This window comes from Hemitrygon akajei, chromosome 3 (assembly GCF_048418815.1).
Source record: "Hemitrygon akajei chromosome 3, sHemAka1.3, whole genome shotgun sequence".
NCBI classification, from domain to species: Eukaryota; Metazoa; Chordata; class Chondrichthyes; order Myliobatiformes; family Dasyatidae; genus Hemitrygon; species Hemitrygon akajei.
The window spans coordinates 199776885-199797310 of record NC_133126.1 but is presented as its reverse complement, the minus strand read 5'-3'; the positions used below and the strand labels follow the sequence as shown (position 1 = coordinate 199797310).

The 20426-nt window shown below is 49.8% G+C and overlaps 1 protein-coding gene across 3 annotated transcripts in view; it reads left to right on the top strand.

Moving 5' to 3' along the window:
• fndc3ba (fibronectin type III domain containing 3Ba) overlaps window positions 1–17968 on the top strand; it is a 550239-nt gene extending 532271 nt beyond the window's left edge. For 2 of the 3 annotated variants that reach the window (XM_073041702.1, XM_073041703.1), the window contains exons 24-26: window positions 1578–1744; window positions 7666–7793; window positions 17123–17968. In XM_073041702.1, the coding sequence (XP_072897803.1) occupies window positions 1578–1744; window positions 7666–7793; window positions 17123–17434 (607 nt within the window). In that variant the 3' untranslated portion in view covers window positions 17435–17968. The remainder of the gene's footprint in view (window positions 1–1577; window positions 1745–7665; window positions 7794–17122) is intronic. The other variant, XM_073041701.1, reaches the window with a different exon arrangement.
• Window positions 17969–20426: the final 2458 nt, after the last annotated feature.

The following is a 20426-nucleotide window of genomic DNA, read 5'->3' as shown; positions in this document are numbered from 1 at the left end:
CCGATCTTCCTGGAACCCAATACCACTTAGTCACAGTTTTCTGAGAATGCATATTGACAAGGTGCTGGGTGCTCAACAATTAACTTGTCCAAAGCTAAGTTTCTGAAACCTCAGAAGGGGTGTGTGAGAGACTGACAGAGAAAGAGAAAGAGAAGTAGAGAGGTAGACAGGGACAGACAGACAAACAGACAGGCAGAGACAGAGAGAGAGACTGAGAGAAAGACAGAGAGAGAATTACTTCATAAAGCAACTATCTCACCCTCCAGAGATATCCATTCAACTGTTCCACTGAGCTAAACTGAGGCCCATCTGCCTTTGATGGGATAGTGAGATTTCAGGCCAAAATGTATCCTCCAACCACAAATCTTATTTGGCTCTTTGCCACTTCCCCTTTCACCTCTCAGTTATATCATTTTCACTCTCCTCTCTCCTCCACCTGCCTCTCTCCTCCTCACCTGGATCCACCCATCACCTCCCAGCCTCTGACCCTATCCCCACTCTCCCCTCTCCATCTGCCTCTCTCCTCCTCACCTGGATCCACCCATTACCTGCCAGTTTTTGTTCCACCCCTTCCCCTGACTCTTTCCACAACTATCCCCCCTCTGTATTTCAGTCAGATGAGGGTCCCACTGCCCCTTTTTGTACACAGATGCTGCCTGACCCATTGAGTTTGGCTGTGTGTGAAGTGTACCAAAAATAGTTTCTCATTGTCTCCCGGCATACATGACAATAATAAGTGATCAGCCTAAACTCTCTGCCAGTGATGATGTGAACTTAGAACAGCACAGCACAGTACAGGCCCTTCGGCCCACAATGTTGTGCCGACCTTTTAACCTACTCCAAAATCAATCTAATCCTTTCCTCCTATGTATCCTTCCATTTTTCTATCATCCATGTGCCTATTTAAGAGTCTCTTAATTGTCCTTTATGTACCTGCCTTGACCACCGCCCCAGGCAACACGTTCCACACACCGAACAGCAACGTTTCCTCTAACTGTTTTACATCTGCGCAAACCAACCATCGGTCTGAGCAGGAAATTCTTATATGCTCTGAAAACTATGCACGTAGATGTTTAAGTCTTAAGAAAATCCCAGCTGCGTGGCCACAAAGGCTGTGTGCTTGGAGGCATTTCAGTTACTGTGTGGCTGCACGCCCATGCAGCTGAGAGGAAACAGTGTCCGCCAGTCTCTGTGTAAAAAAAAAACTACTTCTGACACCTCCCACCCCTGACACGCCTTCTCTGCCACCGGTCCCACACCCCTCCTGCAGCGCTCCACCCTCACCATTCCCAACATCCTTCGCTCCCGCCAGATTTACAAACTCACTCTCCGCTCCACGTTGACAAATACAGTACTGTGCAAAACTCTTCAGCTCCCTAGGTACACATATGTGCCTAAGACTTTTGCACAGTGCTGACTCGTACTGAAAGTTACAGCTTTTTGTGGTTATGTATTGGGTTGCAAAACAGCCAATTTCACAACGTCTGCCGGTGAAGAACCTGATTCCAGACTTTGACTTTGTAACACATCGGGAGAGTTTGTTGTTACTGAGTTTGCTTCGTGCTTGACTACCACAGGTTCACGCCGATCTACAGAGGACCGAGCCACACCTACAAGGTACAGAGATTGACGGAGTCCACCTGTTACCAGTTCCGGATCCAGGCACTCAGTGAAGCCGGCGAGGGACCCTTCTCAGACGCCTACCTCTTCAGCACCACCAAATCACTGCCCCCTGCTGTCAAAGGTCAGTCTCAAATGGGGGGGGGAGGTGAGAGATGGGCCGTCACCTGAGGGGGGGGAATGATGGAGACCCCGGGTGCAATGGAAGGAATGAGAGAGTCTAGCTCATCCACTGAGATTCAGTTTCAGATCCATTTAGTTCTACGCTCAGTTTATCGTTCCCAGGAATTGAAACTCTCTGTTGGTCAGGGTCGACCATGGATCAATCTTGCCTCCTAGCTGTCTACATGATACACAAGCCAGGGCAGTACAACCTGTAGAACAAGCTGTGGCCCATGTAGCAGGTTCCCCCTCTCCATGAAGCTGATGAATTCAAAGGAACGGGAGAGACCAACACACTTTGGCAGCAGCAGTGTTGCAGGAATTGCCAGACAGCGTTCAACTCATCAAGGACTCAAGCTCTGGAGCAGTGAACCTGTAGTGGGAAACAGGGAGTGAACAGTGTGTCTGTAGTGGGAAACAGGGAGTGAACAGTGTGTCTGTAGTGGGAAGCAGGGAGTGAACAGTGTGTCTGTAGTGGGAATCGGGGAGTGGACAGTGTGCCTGTAGTGGGAAGCGGGGAGTGGACAGTGTGTCTGTAGTGCGAAACAGGGAGTGGACAGTGTGCCTGTAGTGGGAAACAGGGAGTGAACAGTGTGCCTGTAGTGGGAAACAGGGAGTGGACAGTGTGCCTGTAGTGGGAAACAGGGAGTGAACAGTGTGTCTGTAGTGGGAATCGGGGAGTGAACAGTGTGCCTGTAGCGGGAATCGGGGAGTGAACAGTGTGTCTGTAGTGGGAAAAAGGGAGTGGACAGTGTGTCTGTAGTGGGAATCGGGGAGTGAACAGTGTGTCTGTAGTGGGAAGCAGGGAGTGAACAGTGTGTCTGTAGTGGGAAGCAGGGAGTGAACAGAGTGTCTGTAGTGGGAAACAGGGAGTGAACAGTGTGCCTGTAGTGGGAAACAGGGAGTGAACAGTGTGTCTGTAGTGGGAATCGGGGAGTGAACAGTGTGTCTGTAGTGGGAATCGGGGAGTGAACAGTGTGTCTGTAGTGGGAAGCAGGGTGTGAACAGTGTGTCTGTAGTGGGAAACAGGGAGTGAACAGTGTGTCTGTAGTGGGAATCGGGGAGTGAACAGTGTGTCTGTAGTGGGAATCGGGGAGTGAACAGTGTGTCTGTAGTGGGAAGCAGGGAGTGAACAGTGTGTCTGTAGTGGGAAACAGGGAGTGAACAGTGTGTCTGTGGTGGGAATCGGGGAGTGAACAGTGTGTCTGTAGTGGGAATCGGGGAGTGAACAGTGTGTCTGTAGTGGGAATCAGGGAGTGAACAGTGTGCCTGTAGTGGGAAGCGGGGAGTGGACAGTGTGCCTGTAGTGGGAAGCGGGGAGTGAACAGTGTGTCTGTAGTGGGAAACGGGGAGTGAACAGTGTGCCTGTAGTGGGAAGCGGGGAGTGAACAGTGTACCTGTAGTGGAAATCGGGCAGTGAACAGTGTGCCTGTAGTGGGAAACAGGGAGTGGACAGTGTGTCTGTAGTGGGAAACAGGGAGTGAACAGTGTGTCTGTAGTGGGAAGCGGGGAGTGAACAGTGTGTCTGTAGTGGGAAGCGGGGAGTGAACAGTGTGTCTGTAGTGGGAAACAGGGAGTGAACAGTGTGTCTGTAGTGGGAAGCGGGGAGTGAACAGTGTGTCTGTAGTGGGAAGCGGGGATTGAACAGTGTGTCTGTAGTGGGAAGCGGGGAGTGAACAGTGTGCCTGTAGTGGGAAGCGGGGAGTGAACAGTGTACCTGTAGTGGAAATCGGGCAGTGAACAGTGTGCCTGTAGTGGGAAACAGGGAGTGGACAGTGTGTCTGTAGTGGGAAACGGGGAGTGAACAGTGTGTCTGTAGTGGGAAGCGGGGAGTGAACAGTGTGTCTGTAGTGGGAAACGGGGAGTGAACAGTGTGTCTGTAGTGGGAAGCGGGGAGTGAACAGTGTGCCTGTAGTGGGAAGCGGGGAGTGAACAGTGTGTCTGTAGTGGGAAGCGGGGAGTGAACAGTGTGTCTGTGGTGGGAATCGGGGAGTGAACAGTGTGTCTGTGGTGGGAATCGGTGAGTGAACAGTGTGACTGTAGTGGGAATCGGGGAGTGAACAGTGTGCCTGTAGTGGGAAGCGGGGAGTGAACAGTGTGCCTGTAGTGGGAAGCGGGGAGTGGACAGTGTGTCTGTAGTGGGAAACAGGGAGTGAACAGTGTGTCTGTAGTGGGAATCGGGGAGTGAACAGTGTGTCTGTAGTGGGAAGCGGGGAGTGAACAGTGTGTCTGTAGTGGGAAGCGGGGAGTGAACAGTGTGTCTGTGGTGGGAATCGGGGAGTGAACAGTGTGTCTGTAGTGGGAAACGGAGTGAACAGTGTGTCTGTGGTGGGAAGCGGGGAGTGAACAGTGTGTCTGTGGTGGGAATCGGGGAGTGAACAGTGTGTCTGTAGTGGGAAGCGGGAAGTGAACAGTGTGTCTGTAGTGGGAAACGGGGAGTGAACAGTGTGTCTGTAGTGGGAAGCGGGGAGTGAACAGTGTGCCTGTAGTGGGAAGCGGGGAGTGAACAGTGTGTCTGTAGTGGGAATCGGGGAGTGAACAGTGTGTCTGTAGTGGGAATCGGGGAGTGAACAGTGTGTCTGTAGTGGTAATCGGGGAGTGAACAGTGTGTCTGTGGTGGGAAGCGGGGAGTGAACAGTGTGTCTGTAGTGGGAAACAGGGAGTGAACAGTGTGTCTGTAGTGGGAAGCGGGGAGTGGACAGTGTGTCTGTAGTGGGAAGCGGGGATTGAACAGTGTGTCTGTAGTGGGAAGCAGGGAGTGAACAGTGTGTCTGTAGTGGGAAGCGGGGAGTGAACAGTGTGTCTGTGGTGGGAATCGGGGAGTGAACAGTGTGCCTGTAGTGGGAATCGGGCAGTGAACAGTGTGCCTGTAGTGGGAAACAGGGAGTGGACAGTGTGTCTGTAGTGGGAAACAGGGAGTGAACAGTGTGTCTGTAGTGGGAAGCGGGGAGTGAACAGTGTGTCTGTAGTGGGAAACGGAGTGAACAGTGTGTCTGTAGTGGGAAGCGGGGAGTGTACAGTGTGTCTGTAGTGGGAAACGGGGAGTGAACAGTGTGTCTGTAGTGGGAAGTGGGGAGTGAACAGTGTGCCTGTAGTGGGAAGCGGGGAGTGAACAGTGTGTCTGTAGTGGGAATCGGGGAGTGAACAGTGTGTCTGTAGTGGGAAACGGGGAGTGAACAGTGTGCCTGTAGTGGGAATCGGGTAGTGAACAGTGTGCCTGTAGTGGGAAGCGGGGAGTGAACAGTGTGTCTGTAGTGGGAAGCGGGGAGTGGACAGTGTGTCTGTGGTGGGAATCGGGGAGTGAACAGTGTGCCTGTAGTGGGAAGCGGGGAGTGGACAGTGTGTCTGTGGTGGGAATCGGGGAGTGAACAGTGTGTCTGTAGTGGGAAGCAGGGAGTGAACAGTGTGTCTGTAGTGGGAAACAGGGAGTGAACAGTGTGTCTGTGGTGGGAATCGGGGAGTGAACAGTGTGTCTGTAGTGGGAATCGGGGAGTGAACAGTGTGTCTGTAGTGGGAATCAGGGAGTGAACAGTGTGCCTGTAGTGGGAAGCGGGGAGTGAACAGTGTGTCTGTAGTGGGAAACGGGGAGTGAACAGTGTGCCTGTAGTGGGAAGCGGGGAGTGAACAGTGTACCTGTAGTGGAAATCGGGCAGTGAACAGTGTGCCTGTAGTGGGAAACAGGGAGTGGACAGTGTGTCTGTAGTGGGAAACAGGGAGTGAACAGTGTGTCTGTAGTGGGAAGCGGGGAGTGAACAGTGTGTCTGTAGTGGGAAGCGGGGAGTGAACAGTGTGTCTGTAGTGAGAAACAGGGAGTGAACAATGTGTCTGTAGTGGGAAGCGTGGAGTTAACAGTGTGCCTGTAGTGGGAAGCGGGGATTGAACAGTGTGTCTGTAGTGGGAAGCGGGGAGTGAACAGTGTGCCTGTAGTGGGAAGCGGGGAGTGAACAGTGTACCTGTAGTGGAAATCGGGCAGTGAACAGTGTGCCTGTAGTGGGAAACAGGGAGTGGACAGTGTGTCTGTAGTGGGAAACGGGGAGTGAACAGTGTGTCTGTAGTGGGAAGCGGGGAGTGAACAGTGTGTCTGTAGTGGGAAACGGGGAGTGAACAGTGTGTCTGTAGTGGGAAGCGGGGAGTGAACAGTGTGCCTGTAGTGGGAAGCGGGGATTGAACAGTGTGTCTGTAGTGGGAAGCGGGGAGTGAACAGTGTGTCTGTGGTGGGAATCGGGGAGTGAACAGTGTGTCTGTAGTGGGAATCGGGGAGTGAACAGTGTGCCTGTAGTGGGAAGCGGGGAGTGAACAGTGTGCCTGTAGTGGGAAGCGGGGAGTGGACAGTGTGTCTGTAGTGGGAAACAGGGAGTGAACAGTGTGTCTGTAGTGGGAATCGGGGAGTGAACAGTGTGTCTGTAGTGGGAAGCGGGGAGTGAACAGTGTGTCTAGTGGGAAGCGGGGAGTGAACAGTGTGTCTGTAGTGGGAATCGGGGAGTGAACAGTGTGTCTGTAGTGGGAAACGGAGTGAACAGTGTGTCTGTGGTGGGAAGCGGGGAGTGAACAGTGTGTCTGTGGTGGGAATCGGGGAGTGAACAGTGTGTCTGTAGTGGGAAGCGGGAAGTGAACAGTGTGTCTGTAGTGGGAATCGGGGAGTGAACAGTGTGTCTGTAGTGGTAATCGGGGAGTGAACAGTGTGTCTGTGGTGGGAAGCGGGGAGTGAACAGTGTGTCTGTAGTGGGAAACAGGGAGTGAACAGTGTGTCTGTAGTGGGAAGCGGGGAGTGGACAGTGTGTCTGTAGTGGGAAGCGGGGATTGAACAGTGTGTCTGTAGTGGGAAGCAGGGAGTGAACAGTGTGTCTGTAGTGGGAAGCGGGGAGTGAACAGTGTGTCTGTGGTGGGAATCAGGGAGTGAACAGTGTGCCTGTAGTGGGAATCGGGCAGTGAACAGTGTGTCTGTAGTGGGAAACAGGGAGTGGACAGTGTGTCTGTAGTGGGAAACAGGGAGTGAACAGTGTGTCTGTAGTGGGAAGCGGGGAGTGTACAGTGTGTCTGTAGTGGGAAACGGGGAGTGAACAGTGTGTCTGTAGTGGGAAGTGGGGAGTGAACAGTGTGCCTGTAGTGGGAAGCGGGGAGTGAACAGTGTGTCTGTAGTGGGAATCGGGGAGTGAACAGTGTGTCTGTAGTGGGAAACGGGGAGTGAACAGTGTGCCTGTAGTGGGAATCGGGGAGTGAACAGTGTGCCTGTAGTGGGAAGCGGGGAGTGAACAGTGTGTCTGTAGTGGGAAGCGGGGAGTGGACAGTGTGTCTGTGGTGGGAATCGGGGAGTGAACAGTGTGCCTGTAGTGGGAAGCGGGGAGTGGACAGTGTGTCTGTGGTGGGAATCGGGGAGTGAACAGTGTGCCTGTAGTGGGAATCGGGGAGTGAACAGTGTGTCTGTGGTGGGAATCGGGGAGTGAACAGTGTGTCTGTAGTGGGAATCGGGGAGTGAACAGTGTGTCTGTAGTGGGAAACAGGGAGTGAACAGTGTGCCTGTAGTGGGAAGTGGGGAGTGAACAGTGTGACTGTAGTGGGAATTAGGGAATGCACAATGTGTCTGTAGTGGGAAGAGGGGAGTGAATAGTATGTCTGTAGTGGGAAACGGGGAGTGAACAGTAACAGTCTTTTTCCCCAGGGTAGGGGGGCAGAGATTCAAGGTGAGAGGGAAAGGTCACAACATTTTCACACAGAATGTGGTATGTATGCAGTAAGCTCCTGAGGACGTGTTGCCCCTCACTGCCGGGCATCCCTCAGCAGATTCACAGCTGCGGCCTGTTTCTCGAAGTGCGCAGTGCGAAGGGGCTGTAGAAGGGTCCGAGCAGAGGTACTGACTGGCTGCTGTGCACTGTTGATCCCCAGCCCCGCGCGTCACTCAGCTGGAAGGAAGCACGTGTGAGGTCTCGTGGGAGGGAATCCCGCCAATGAGAGGCGACCCCATTGGTTACATCCTCCAGGTGACGGTCGGAAGGGAGCTGGTCTACAAGCAGGTTAGTGATGGGGAGTGAGCGTGTGCGTCGGGGGTGGGGGGTGGGATGCGGCAGAGTGGATTCAGTCAGTCCCGGTGCGGGGTCTGGGCTCACCATCCTCTACAGAGACCGCCTACCCTGCTGAATTCCTCCAGCTTTTTTATTTAATTCGGTCCCTTCCGGCCCAATGAGCCCACGCCGGCTGATTTCAGTCATACCAGCACATAATGTACTAACTGGTATGTGCGGACTGTAGGTCTGACACGGTGGTCAGCAGCACAGGGCCGCCGCAGGGAACCGTACTCTCTCCGGTCCTGTTCACCCTGTACACATCAGACTTCCAATATAACTCGGAGTCCTGCCATGTGCAGAAGTTCGCTGATGACACGGCCATAGTGGGGTGTGTCAGGAATGGACAGGAGGAGGAGTATAGGAAACTGATACAGGACTTTGTGATATGGTGCAACTCAAACTACCTGCGTCTCAATATCACCAAGACCAAGGAGATAGTGGTGGACTTTAGGAGATCTAGGCCTCATATGGAGCCAGTGATCATTAATGGAGAATGTGTGGAGCAGGTTAAGACCTACAAGTATCTGGGAGTACAGTTAGACGAGAAGCTAGACTGGACTGCCAACACAGATGCCTTGTGCAGGAAGGCACAGAGTCGACTGTACTTCCTAAGAAGGTTGGCGTCATTCAATGTCTGTAGTGAGATGCTGAAGATGTTCTATAGGTCAGTTGTGGAGAGCGCCCTCTTCTTTGTGGTGGCGTGTTGGGGAGGAAGCATTAAGAAGAGGGACGCCTCACGTCTTAATAAGCTGGTAAGGAAGGCGGGCTCTGTCGTGGACAAAGTACTGGAGAGTTTAACATCGGTAGCTGAGCGAAGGGCGCTGAGTAGGCTACGGTCAATTATGGATAACTCTGAACATCCTCTACATAGCACCATCCAGAGACAGAGAAGCAGTTTCAGCGACAGGTTACTATCGATGCAATGCTCCTCAGACAGGATGAAGAGGTCAATACTTCCCAATGCCATTAGGCTTTACAATTCAACCGCCAGGACTTAAGAACTTTTTAAAAGCTATTATTAATGCTTTTTGAGATAGTGATTTAGATGCATATCATATTTTTTACTGAGTTAAGTATTGTATGTAATTAGTTTTGCTACAACAAGTGTATGGGACATTGGAAAAAAGTTGAATTTCCCCATGGGGATGAATAAAGTATCTATCTATCTATCTATCTATCTTTGGATTGTGGGAGGAAACTGGAGTTCCCAGAGGAAACCCACATGGCCATGGGGAGAAAGTACTAACTCCTTACAGACAGCGGAACCACAATCTTACAGCCGGCACTGTGACACACCATGTACCTGTACCAGGCCGTGCTGCATCCAGCTAGGATTCTTTCTAGTACCGGCGACCCAGGTTCAATTCCTGCTGCTGCCTGAAAGGAGTTTGTACGTTCTCCCCCTGGCCGCACGGGTTTCCACTGGGCGCTCCAGTTTTCTCCCACAGTACGAGGACATACTGGTTGCTAGATTAGTTGGTCATCGCAAAATGTCCCATGATGAGGCAAGGGTTAAATCCAAGGTTGCTGGGCGACACTGCACAAAGGGCGGGAAGGGCCTACTCCGCAGAGTCTCTCAGTAAATAGGTTATTACTAAATAAAATTTGTGATAAATGTAATCCCTTAGGATGCTAAATCCATCTTCACATTGATCGACATCAGAACCTCGAATCACACAGTGAAATGTATCGTATCCATCGACAACCACCAACAGGTTGTGCTGGGGAGGGGTGGGGGCAGCCCACAAGTATTGCCACATTTCTGCATGCCCACAACTTACTCTGGAGGGACTGATTACGGTCTTGGTACAGTGATGCGCCAACATTATAGGTGTGACACTCTGGGCCTAAAGCAGAGACAAGTGGGTACAAGATTGCATGTCCCCACGGACTCAAGGACGCCTATCCTGCTGTTTTCAGACACTTCAAAGTAAATTTCTCAGGGTTGAAATGTATAATACCAAAGAGTGCGCATTTAAGGTGAGGAGTAGTTTCAAAGGAGACGTAAGGGGCAAGTCTTTTACACAGAGAGGGGTGGGTATCTGGGGTGGTGGTAGAGGCAGATACATTGGGGATTTTAAGAGACTTTAGGTGCATGGATGTGAAGGAAATGAAAGGATATGGACATTATGTAGGCAGAAGAGATTAGTTTAGTCAGCCATTTGATTACTAATTTAATTGATTCAGCACAACTTACGGGCTGTGCTATGGTCTATGTTCATCCCAAATTTCCTGTCATGTGATGCTGATGACTGGAGGGTTGGTGCGAGGCTGCAGCCGCGGTGGAGAAGAGGGGAGGAAGTCCACTTAGCGTACTTCATCCGTCACTATGACGACGGCACCCTTTGCCAGCATTAATTCCTCACACATGGTAAACAATAGTTAGGAAGCTGGAAGCGTGATCAGAGCTGTAAACAAGTGTTCTCTGAGCTCCGGGGAGGAGGACAGAGCTACCTGTTTACCCATTCCCAGGGATTGATCGTAACCAGACAGGAAGTGAGCCAATACGAGCCCACCAGCTTCATGTTCATTCTTGCTGATGGAACTGGTATTGATTTTTTATCGTCACATGTACTGTGGTGCAGTGAAAATCTCGTCCCGCATACTGTTAAGACCAAAGGACAATCAGGCACAGGAGCAGAGTTAGGCCAATTGGCCCATTGAGTCTGCTCCGCCATTCCATCACAGCTGATTTATTATCCCTCTCAACCCCGTTCTCCTGCCTTCTCCCTGTAACCTTTGACGCTCTGACCAATCAAGGATCTATCAACCTCAGCTTTAAGTATACTCAATGACTTGGCCTCCACAGCGGTCTGTGGCAATTAATTCCATAGATTCATCACCCTCTGGCTGAAGAAAATCTTCCTCATCCCTGTTCAAAAGGGACGTACCTCTATTCCAAGTCTGTGCCCTTGGGTTCTAAACTCCCCCACAATAGGAAACAATGTCTCCACATCAGCTCTGTCTAGGCTTTTCAATATTTGATAGGGTTCGATGAGACCCCCCCCCCCACCCATCCTTCTAAACTCCAGTGAGTGCAGGCCCAGAGCCATCAAACATTCCTTATATGTTAACCTTTTGTTCCTGGGGTCATTCTCATGAACCTCCTCCTCTGGACCCTCCCCAATGTCAGTACATCGTTTCTTCGATAAGGGGCCCAAAACTGCTGGCAATACTCCAGCTGTGATCTGCCAAATGCCTTACCAAGTCTCAGCATTACGTGGCGCACTGAGGTAGAATAAGGTAAAACAATACCAGAATGCAGAATAAAGTGATTAAAGGCAAGAATCAAGAAGCCACAGAGAACGGTAAGATCATTTTTAAAAATGTCAGCTTTATTGGTGACGTGTATCTCAAAACACTCAGTGAAATGCGTTGTCTGTGTCAACGACCAACGCAGTCCAAGGATGTGCTGGGGGCAGCCCGCAAGTGCCACCACAATTTGGAGGAAACCAGGGCACCTGGAGGAAACCTACACAGTCACATGGAGGACATGAAAACCCCTTACAGACAGTGGCGGGAATTGGTAACCGCTGGAGCCGAAAGGCATTGTGAGAATATGGTGCAGTGATTAAAACAATAAGCCACAAGGTACAGTACTGTGTAAATGTCTTCGGCACTGTATATATCTAGGGTGCCTAGGAGTTTTGTACAGCACTGTATTTGTCGACGTGGCGTGGACAGCGAGGATGTAAATTTGGTGGGAGTGATGAAGGTAGAGTGCTGCTGGAGGGGTGTGGAACAGAGAAGGAGTCCAGGGTAGGGCGTGGCAAGGGTGCAGACACGCCCAGCCCTGAGACACCGGGCAAGATTGGTTTATTGATCATTGCAGAATGTCTGTCTGGTGCTTCCTGCTCCCTCCCCTCTCCCCAACAATGATTCCCATTTCCCACTCTCAGTCCACAATAGAGACCCGTATCAGAATCAGGTTGATCATCACTCACCCGTCATAAAATGTGTTACTTTTTGCGGCAGCGGTGCAGTGCAATATTAAAATCACTACAATACTGTGCAGAAGTCTTTCGCTCTCTACATCGGTGCCTAGGACTTCTGCACCATACTGTATATCACAAGGTATCCTGGAGACAACCACTGGGGCTCTGCCCCCTCCCCCTCACCTGGCAGTTCGTACAAATACTCCGAGATTCCGAAAGCCGAAGGTCAGACTGCCAGTTGAGGCTGACGGCTGGAGCTCTCAGCCCACAGAGGAAGGTGAAGCTCACTGTCTGTAATTCCAGCAACTCCACTCATCCTTGGGCCTGTCCTGGACTCGTGTGAGATGGTGGGGGGCAGAGAGGGATGGGGACTGTTTAGTCGTTGCTGTGTTTTTTGTTGTTCTGCCGAGCATTGTGTGGATGCTATGGTGGCGTTGGGGGGTCTTATGAGGTTGACAGGGAGGGGTAGCAGCTCTGGTGAAGGGCTTGTCATCTCCACTCTGGGCCAGCTCACTCACATTTGGTCCCCATCGGACACTCAGCTCTCTCCTGTGGCTCCAAGTAGCTGTCTGCATGTGACAGCGACCACACCCCGGTACACTGCCTCGAGAGGCACGCTAAACCAGGTGAGAGTAGCCAGCAGCCCTCATACCCCGGTGAGGTAGGGACATTCCTGTCCTAGTGTGTGAAGTCAGCGCGGGCAGACTGGGCGGATGAGATCGACAGTGAGATCCAACGGCCAGGTAGATGGTTCTGTAACACTCCGTGGAGAGCGAAGGGTCAGAAGACATCATGGTCATCCACTGCTATCGAGGAAGATCCCAGTTGTGATGACTACTTATACCACTAGACCCGGGCATCTGAGGTCGAGAGAGTGGAACTGCTCCAGTACAACAGCGTTTCCCCTATAAAACAGGTCTCCTGTCATCGTCAGGTACGATGTTGGTGCTGGAACCCGTGCAAAGCAGTTCGTTGGGTATATTCAAGGTGGAGGTTGATGAGTGTCAAGGAGAATGGGGTTGAGAGGGATAATAAATCAGCCATGATGAAATGGTGGAACAGACTGGATGGACCGAATGGCCTAATTCTGCTGTGATGTCTTGTGATCTTATGGACACTTGTAGGCTACCCAGTGTAGGTTGGATTTGTTAACAGAAAAAACTCATTTCACTGACAAATCTGAATCGGAAGAACCTGATACATCTGGAACATAACATACTGATTCTCATATCCCGTGCCTCGGCCTACTAAAGCAAATATACCAAGAGCTTTCCTCACGTCCCTATCCACCTGTGTCACCACTTTCATGGAGCTTCGGGCTTTCACACCAGGATCTTTGGGGTGGCCCGTAGCGGTTAGTGTAACACTAGTATAGCTCCGCCGATCCGGGTTCAGATCCCAACGCTGTCTCGAAGGAGTTTGTACCATACATTCTCCCTGTGATCGTATGGTTTCAGCTGGGTTGCCTCCCACATGCCTACAGGCGAGTAGGTTCATTGGTCACATGGGTTCATTGGGCTCGAAGGACCTGTTACCATGCTGTATCTCTGAATAAATTAATTTATTTCTCTGAACGCAGCTCTCTACGGTCCATGCCATTTACTCTATGCGTTCTACACTTAGTCTGTTACCTCACACTTGCTTTTAGCATCTGCTACCACGTCTCCCTCCACCCACCCTGTCTGTCACCTATTCACCAAGTTGCCATCAGGGAGACACTACAAGTCCATCCCCACCAGGTCTGCACGTCATTTCTGAATCTTCATTCCTGTAGCTCTCCAGCTTCTCCACAAAACTCACTCAGGTGTGAGACCCTGACTGTCCCTGCACAACATCCGTTCAATGGCCTTTCCTGCTCTCCTTGTTCTGTTCATAATTATTGAGTCTGTTCATATCTCACATTTATTTCAGTTTGAATATTGGTGTTTGCGCATGTGACCGTTCTGCTAATTGCTGATTGCTCATGACTGTTGCCACTGCTGTCTTGTAAATTGTTGGTTGCTGGTGTGTTGGGTGTTATGTAATTGCCCCGCGTTATATGTTTGGTACTGAACCGCTATCAGTTCTGGTATGTTTCACATACTGGCAGTAAACTGATTCTGATTCTCATTCTCACTCTCAATGTTCCTGCTGCATCTGTAGACAACCTGTTTTGCCGTCTATGGCTCCACCAATTATCTGAAAATTTGTCAGCATTGTCAGAAAACTTCTTAATCACACCACCTACATTCTTATCCAAGTCATTGAGTGGCCATGGAGTGTATGTCCATGGTCTTCTGCCCATCCACTTCAAGGCTCAACAGGTTGTGCATTCAGAGATGTTCTTCTGCACACCACTGTTGAAATGTGGTGGTTATTTGAGTTACTGTCACCTTCCCGTCAGCTTGAACCAGTCTGGCCATTCTCCCCTGAACTCTCTCATTTAGTTTCACCCACAGAACTGCCGCTCACTGGATGCTTTTTGTTTTTTGCACCATTCTCTGTAAACTCTAGAGACTGTTGTGTGTGAAAGTCCCAGGAGATTAGCAGTTTCTGAGATACTCGAACCACCCCATCTGGCACCAACAATCACTTCATGGACTTATACACTTAGAACATATTTCATCACCATTCTGGTGTTTGGTCTGAACAACAACTGAACCTCTTGACCATGTCAGCATGCTTTTATGCATTGAGTTGCTGCCACATGATTGGCTGATTAGATGTTTGCATTAACGAGCAGGTGTACCTAATAAAGTGGCCGCTGAGTGTATTACAAAAAGCAAAGTTCTCAATGCAGTAACGTAGAGGTTAGTGCAATTGGCTTTCAGCATCACTGAGCAATTCCCACCTCTGTCTGTAAGGCGTCCATACGTTCTCCCCCTTGACCGCCTGTTTCCTCCGGGTGCTCCAGTTTCCTTACACTGTCCATAGATATACAGTTAGGATTAGTGAGTTTTGGGAATGCTATGTTAGCCCTGTGAAGTATGGCGACACCTCTGGGATGCCCCAGAACAATTCTGAGTTATTTGTTTGACGTTTATGATGTATTTCACTATACTGTACGTTCCAGCACCAACATAGCATTCCCACAATGCTCGGCAGAACAACATGGACCACAGTAAGCCCCGTTCCTCCCTCCCTGCCACCGAACACCCACTCACAAACACAGACAGTCCTCCAACCCCAGGGCAAGGCTCTGGGTCTCCAGCCTCCAGTGGACTCCAGCGTGCATTTCAAAGAATATTCCTGCCTGTTTTATAATTCATTATTTGCAAAGCGTATATTGCCACACTCGAGATTTTGGGTCGAGGCTCTTCATCCAAGGGTCTTGATCCCAAAAGCCGATTGTCCATTTGCTGCTCAACCCACTGATTTCATCTCGCAGTTTGTTCATCGTTCCAAATTCCTGCACCTTCCATCTCCTGTGTCTCTGGCTGGTGGGTACAGAGCCAATTATTGATCTGAGGCTGAAAACTCACAAAAACCAAAAAAGAGATTCATAGCTGATCGAAATCACTTTGTTCTCATTTTAGGTCCTTCAGGCCTTTGTGTAGGTCCTTCAGGCCTTTGTGTAGGTCCTTCAGGCCTTTGTGTAGGTCCTTCAGGCCTTTGTGTAGAGCCTTCAGGCCTTTGTGTAGAGCCTTCAGGCCTTTGTGTAGGTCCTTAAGGTCTTTGTGTAGAGCCTTCAGGCCTTTGTGTAGGTCCTTATGGTCTTTGTGTAGGTCCTTCAGGCCTTTGTGTAGGTCCTTCAGGCCTTTGTGTAGGATCTTCAGACCTTTGTGTAGGACATTCATTTCTTTCTGTAGAACCTTCAGGCTTTTGTGTACAACATTCAATTCTTTCTGTAGCAGTAGAACATTCATTTCTTTCTGTAGGACCTTCAGGCCTTTCTGCTACTATGTACATCAGTCTTCATGCCTGCTCTTCACAACCTCATTTTCTTGCTATGAGTGAGAGCATTGATGATGTAAACAATTATACAGAACAGTACAGACGATTACAGGCCCTTCGGCACACAATAATGTGCCAACCATTTCCAAGATCAATCTAACCCGTTCCCCCCACTTAGCTGTCCATTTTCCTTTCATCATGTTCCTGTCTAAGTACCCGTTAAACGTCCTTAATATATCTGCATCTACCGCCACCGGTGCCAGTTTGTTGTGCACCCTACCACTCTGGGTAAAAGAAACCAATCACCTTACAAATATGTGTTCTTGCCATGAGACAACTAAAAAAAGCAATGAGAGAAAAAATGAAATATGAAGGTAAGCTAGCCAATAATATAAGAAAGTATACCAAATATTTTTTCCAGATACGTTAAGAGTAAAAGAGAGGCAAAGAGTATACCAAATAGTATACCAAAGAGTATACCAAATATTTTTTCCAGATATGTTAAGAGTAAAAGAGAGGCAAGATATCGGACTGCTGGAAAATAACACTGGGGTGGGGGGGGGGTTAAAGAAATGGGAATGAATTGAATATATATTTTGTGTCTGTCTTCACTGTGGAAGTCACTAGCAGTATCCTGGAAATTCAAGAGTGTGAGTGTAGTTACAAGGAGCAGGTGCTTGGGAAGTTGATTTGTCCTTTCAAAATTCCTTGATGTTTGTTTACTGCCGGCTAACTGTAAGTTTCAAAACAACACTTACATACAACAACAAATAAATATTGGTTTAATTCATATTCATCTCTATCAGATCAAACTAATTTCAGATAGATACAAGACTTTTGGGTGAGAAAGTGGGCCAGTGGGATGAATGTGAGGAATGACCCAGGACTGTGGAAAGAGCAGGGCAGTGTGATTAGTTTGGGGACTGATACAGGACTGTGGGGAGAGAGTGGGACAGTGGGATTAGTTTGGGACTGATACAGGATTGTGGGGAGAGAGTGGGACAGTGGGATTAGTTTGGGGACTGATACAGGACTGTGGGGAGAGAGTGGGACAGTGGGATTAGTTTGGGACTGATACAGGACTGTGGGGAGAGAGTGGGACAGTGGGATTAGTTTGGGGACTGATACAGGGCGGTGGGGAGAGAGTGGGACAGTGGGATTAGTTTGGGGACTGATACAGGATTGTGGGGAGAGAATGGGACAGGGGGATTAGTTTGGGGACTGATACAGGACTGTGGGGAGAGAGTGGGACAGGGGGATTAGTTTGGGGACTGACACTTTGCTCTAGGTATATAGGGGGCAGTGGGATTAGATTGAGCCATAGGAAGGAATTTGGGCAGCGGGATTAGATTGAGCCATGGGAGGGAATTGGGGCAGTGGAATGAGTATCGTTAAGCTCAATACTGCATAATGTGCTGCTGGTTCTCCCTCTCCTGCACTGATCAACGTCTTTCCCCTCTGACCCCACAGGTGTACAAGGGTGAGGACACGACCTTCCAGATCTCAGGCCTCCAGACAAACATGGACTACCGGTTCCGCGTCTGCTGCTGCCGCCAGTGCCGAGACCTGTCTCAGGAGCTGACCGGACCCTTCAGCCCCTCGGCCATCTTCACCCTGCGGCGCAAGGAGCCCTCCCTGGCCGGCGAGCTGCGAACTGTCGATGCCACCCAGGCCCGCGGTATGATGGCCAGCGACGAGCAGTTTGCCGCCCTTATCCTTGCTGGATTTGCTAGCCTCTCCATTTTCATCGCCTTTATCCTACAGTACTTCATTGTGAAATGAGGAAGCAGGAAGCAAAAGGAAAGGTCACACTCATAACTGTTGAGGCATAAATTTAGCTGCATACTAGTGCCAGAAAAACACATCGAATTATTCCGTTGTTGACCTGCTATTAATCATTCTTTTATTTTTTAATTTTGATATTGACTTTCCTTTTTTTCTGGAAAACTCCCTCTGTCATTCACGCCCAGTCAAGTCACCAAAGCTCCTCTCTCAACAGTTCTCTGGGTTGGGGAATCCTCACAGGATCTTTGAGATACCTCCTCTGGCATGGACACAGTGGTTGTGCCCTCTGTTTTTGTCAGCTTGTTGCTTTCCTCTGTAGTGATGGGTGTTGGTTCGGGTGGCAGTGAGCAGCATGGGAGCAGCCAACTTTTCAGCCTCTACTCCCATGTGCTCTTTGGGAATTTTATATACATATACATAAATATAAATATAAATATATATATATATATATATATCTATAAATATATATAAATATATATTTTTAACTAAGATTTTCACTCTGGGAGGAGGTCTGATCAGGAGAGGGCAGGCCTTAAGCTAGCAGAGTGGTTAGCGTGATGCTGTTACAGCTCGGGGCATCGGAGTTCAGAGTTCAATCCCAGCGTCCTCTGTAAGGACGTACTCCCTGTGGAATGTGAGGTTTTCTCCAGGTGCTACAGCTTCCTCCCACAGTCCAGAGATGTAGGGGAATTGGTCACTGTAAATTGTTCTGTGATTAGGCTAGGGTTAAATCGGTGGGTTGCTATGGCGATGCAGCTCAAAGGCCAGAAAGGCCTTTTCCATGCTGTATCCCTAAATAAATCCTTCCACACTCGATGGAAGATGGGGAAGCCGCTGGGGCAGCCCTTGGAGAGTGTTGAGGAGTGCCAGAGGTCAGTGGTCAGAAGAAGGGGTTACGCCCACCTTCTCTCCCCTCGGTTCTGCTCAGCATGGTGGCTAGGATGAGTGGGGAGTCTTTTTACGTTAATTACAGCAGGCCAGACTTTCTGTCCGTCATGGAAAATGACAAGCGAAATGCTGTGGGGGGGGGGGGGGGGTAGAGGAAGTGGGAGAGTTGTTGAGCGTGCTCTCCCAGTCAGCTAACCCTCTTCCCTGACTAATCTGGTCTCCCCAAGGCCAACAGGCTTCTCGATCCTCTCAATCCGGGAGCGGGAGGAGTGTGGGACGGCTCAGCCATTGAGGATGAAGATGTCCTGGGGTGCCACAGTCGCAGTGTGCCTCCAGTGAGGTGGTCCTGCCCCACACTCGCTCCTTCACCTCCTTCTCTGCTCTCAGCGATCACCCCCCCCACCCTGACCCAGCTACCGTGGAAATGCAGCCACCCACTGCCAGATTTTAACACTGCCATTAAACCGGGAGGGGAGTGATCACAACCTCCTACCACCAATCAGATCAGCTCCCCTTATCCCCCACCCTCGACTCACAGATTGCCTCAACATCTCAGCCCTCACCCTGCCTATTTTCCCTGTGTCGTGGTCATCGGGGACCCCGGTCAACTCGGGTCCTCTGACAGGCAGGGATAAAGTGAGGCAGTCGTGTGCAGGGTTACAGTGAAAGGGTTTGTGCTTACTGGATCCCGTTGCCCCGGCCCACCACTGCCACCCACCAGGCTGATGGGGCAAATCATATCTCCCTGGGTTACACCCTCGCAGTTACCCACCGTCTCCCTGAGTTACACCCTCACAGTTACCCACCGTCTCCCCGAGTTACACCCTCACAGTTACCCACCGTCTCCCCAAGTTACACCCTCACAGTTACCCACAGTCTCCCCGAGTTACACCCTCACAGTTACCCACCGTCTCCCCAAGTTACACCCTCACAGTTACCCACAGTCTCCCCGAGTTACACCCTCACAGTTACCACCATCTCCCCGAGTTACACCCTCACAGTTGCTGCCCAGTCAACAGCAATTGCGTCGGGATGTGATGGATGGAAAGGGAAGAGGCTGTGCATTGGGAGCTTTGCAGAAGGAATGTCAGCCCGGCTGAGCGCTGAGAGATGACCTTCCATTATGGGCGATTTTGATGTTGCTTCAGGGGTGAAAACAAAAATAATCAGAGGAGAGAGCTGCAAATTTCTACTCCAGCCCCTGTCATCTCCTCTCTCCCCTGGCCAAACTTGAGACTGGGGGAAGGATTCCAGCATTTAGTACATTTCTTATTTATACTTTTACTTGCATTCAGTACTTTAAATGAAAAGCCAGTTACAGTGCAATCCTTTTATTTATTGTTAAGTATGCTTATTGTGTTCTCTCTGGGTCACACTGCTGTTTATTTTATTGTGTGTCTGTCCGGGAATTGTTCCTATTTTAGAAGCTCCTCGCGAATGTGTCTAGGTTTTAGTTACGTTACGCTTTGTTACGTTATATCTCAGATGCAGAGAGATTTGATTTTCTGTCTCCCGTCAGTGCACGTATGCGTACTGTTGGATTCTGGTGTTTAAATCCAAGGTTCTTTCAGATGTCGGGACCGAGGCACAAAACTTGTTGCTTCACGATCGTTTTTTTAAGACTTGGTAGAACAGTCAGAAGTTGAAAAAAATGGGGACTGGGCTACTACTAACTGAAGGAGGGAGACACTAAAGATGGTGCCTAGCGTAGATTACACCCAAAGATAAGAAAAATTCCAATCAAATCAGTAGCTAAGGGACAACTAATTTGAAAATACTTTTTCTGCAGTAAAAATTAACCATTGAGAAAACACTTATTCATTTAATGAAATACAGAGAAGCTTTCAGAATTATACTGCTGGGCAGGGGTTCCAAACCTTTTTATGCCGTGGAGCCTTACAGTTCACCAAGGGTCTGTGGACCCCAGTTCGGGAGCCTCTGCATGAGAGGCATGCCCTACTGTTTTGCATATAAAGCGACTTGAAATACAAGCAGGTAGTTAATTGTTAAACGACAGAAAATGACAATTAAAATTAGCAGTCAGATCCAACAGTACACACGTGTATGTATTTGTATGTGAGTGTGTGTTTGTGTGTGTGTC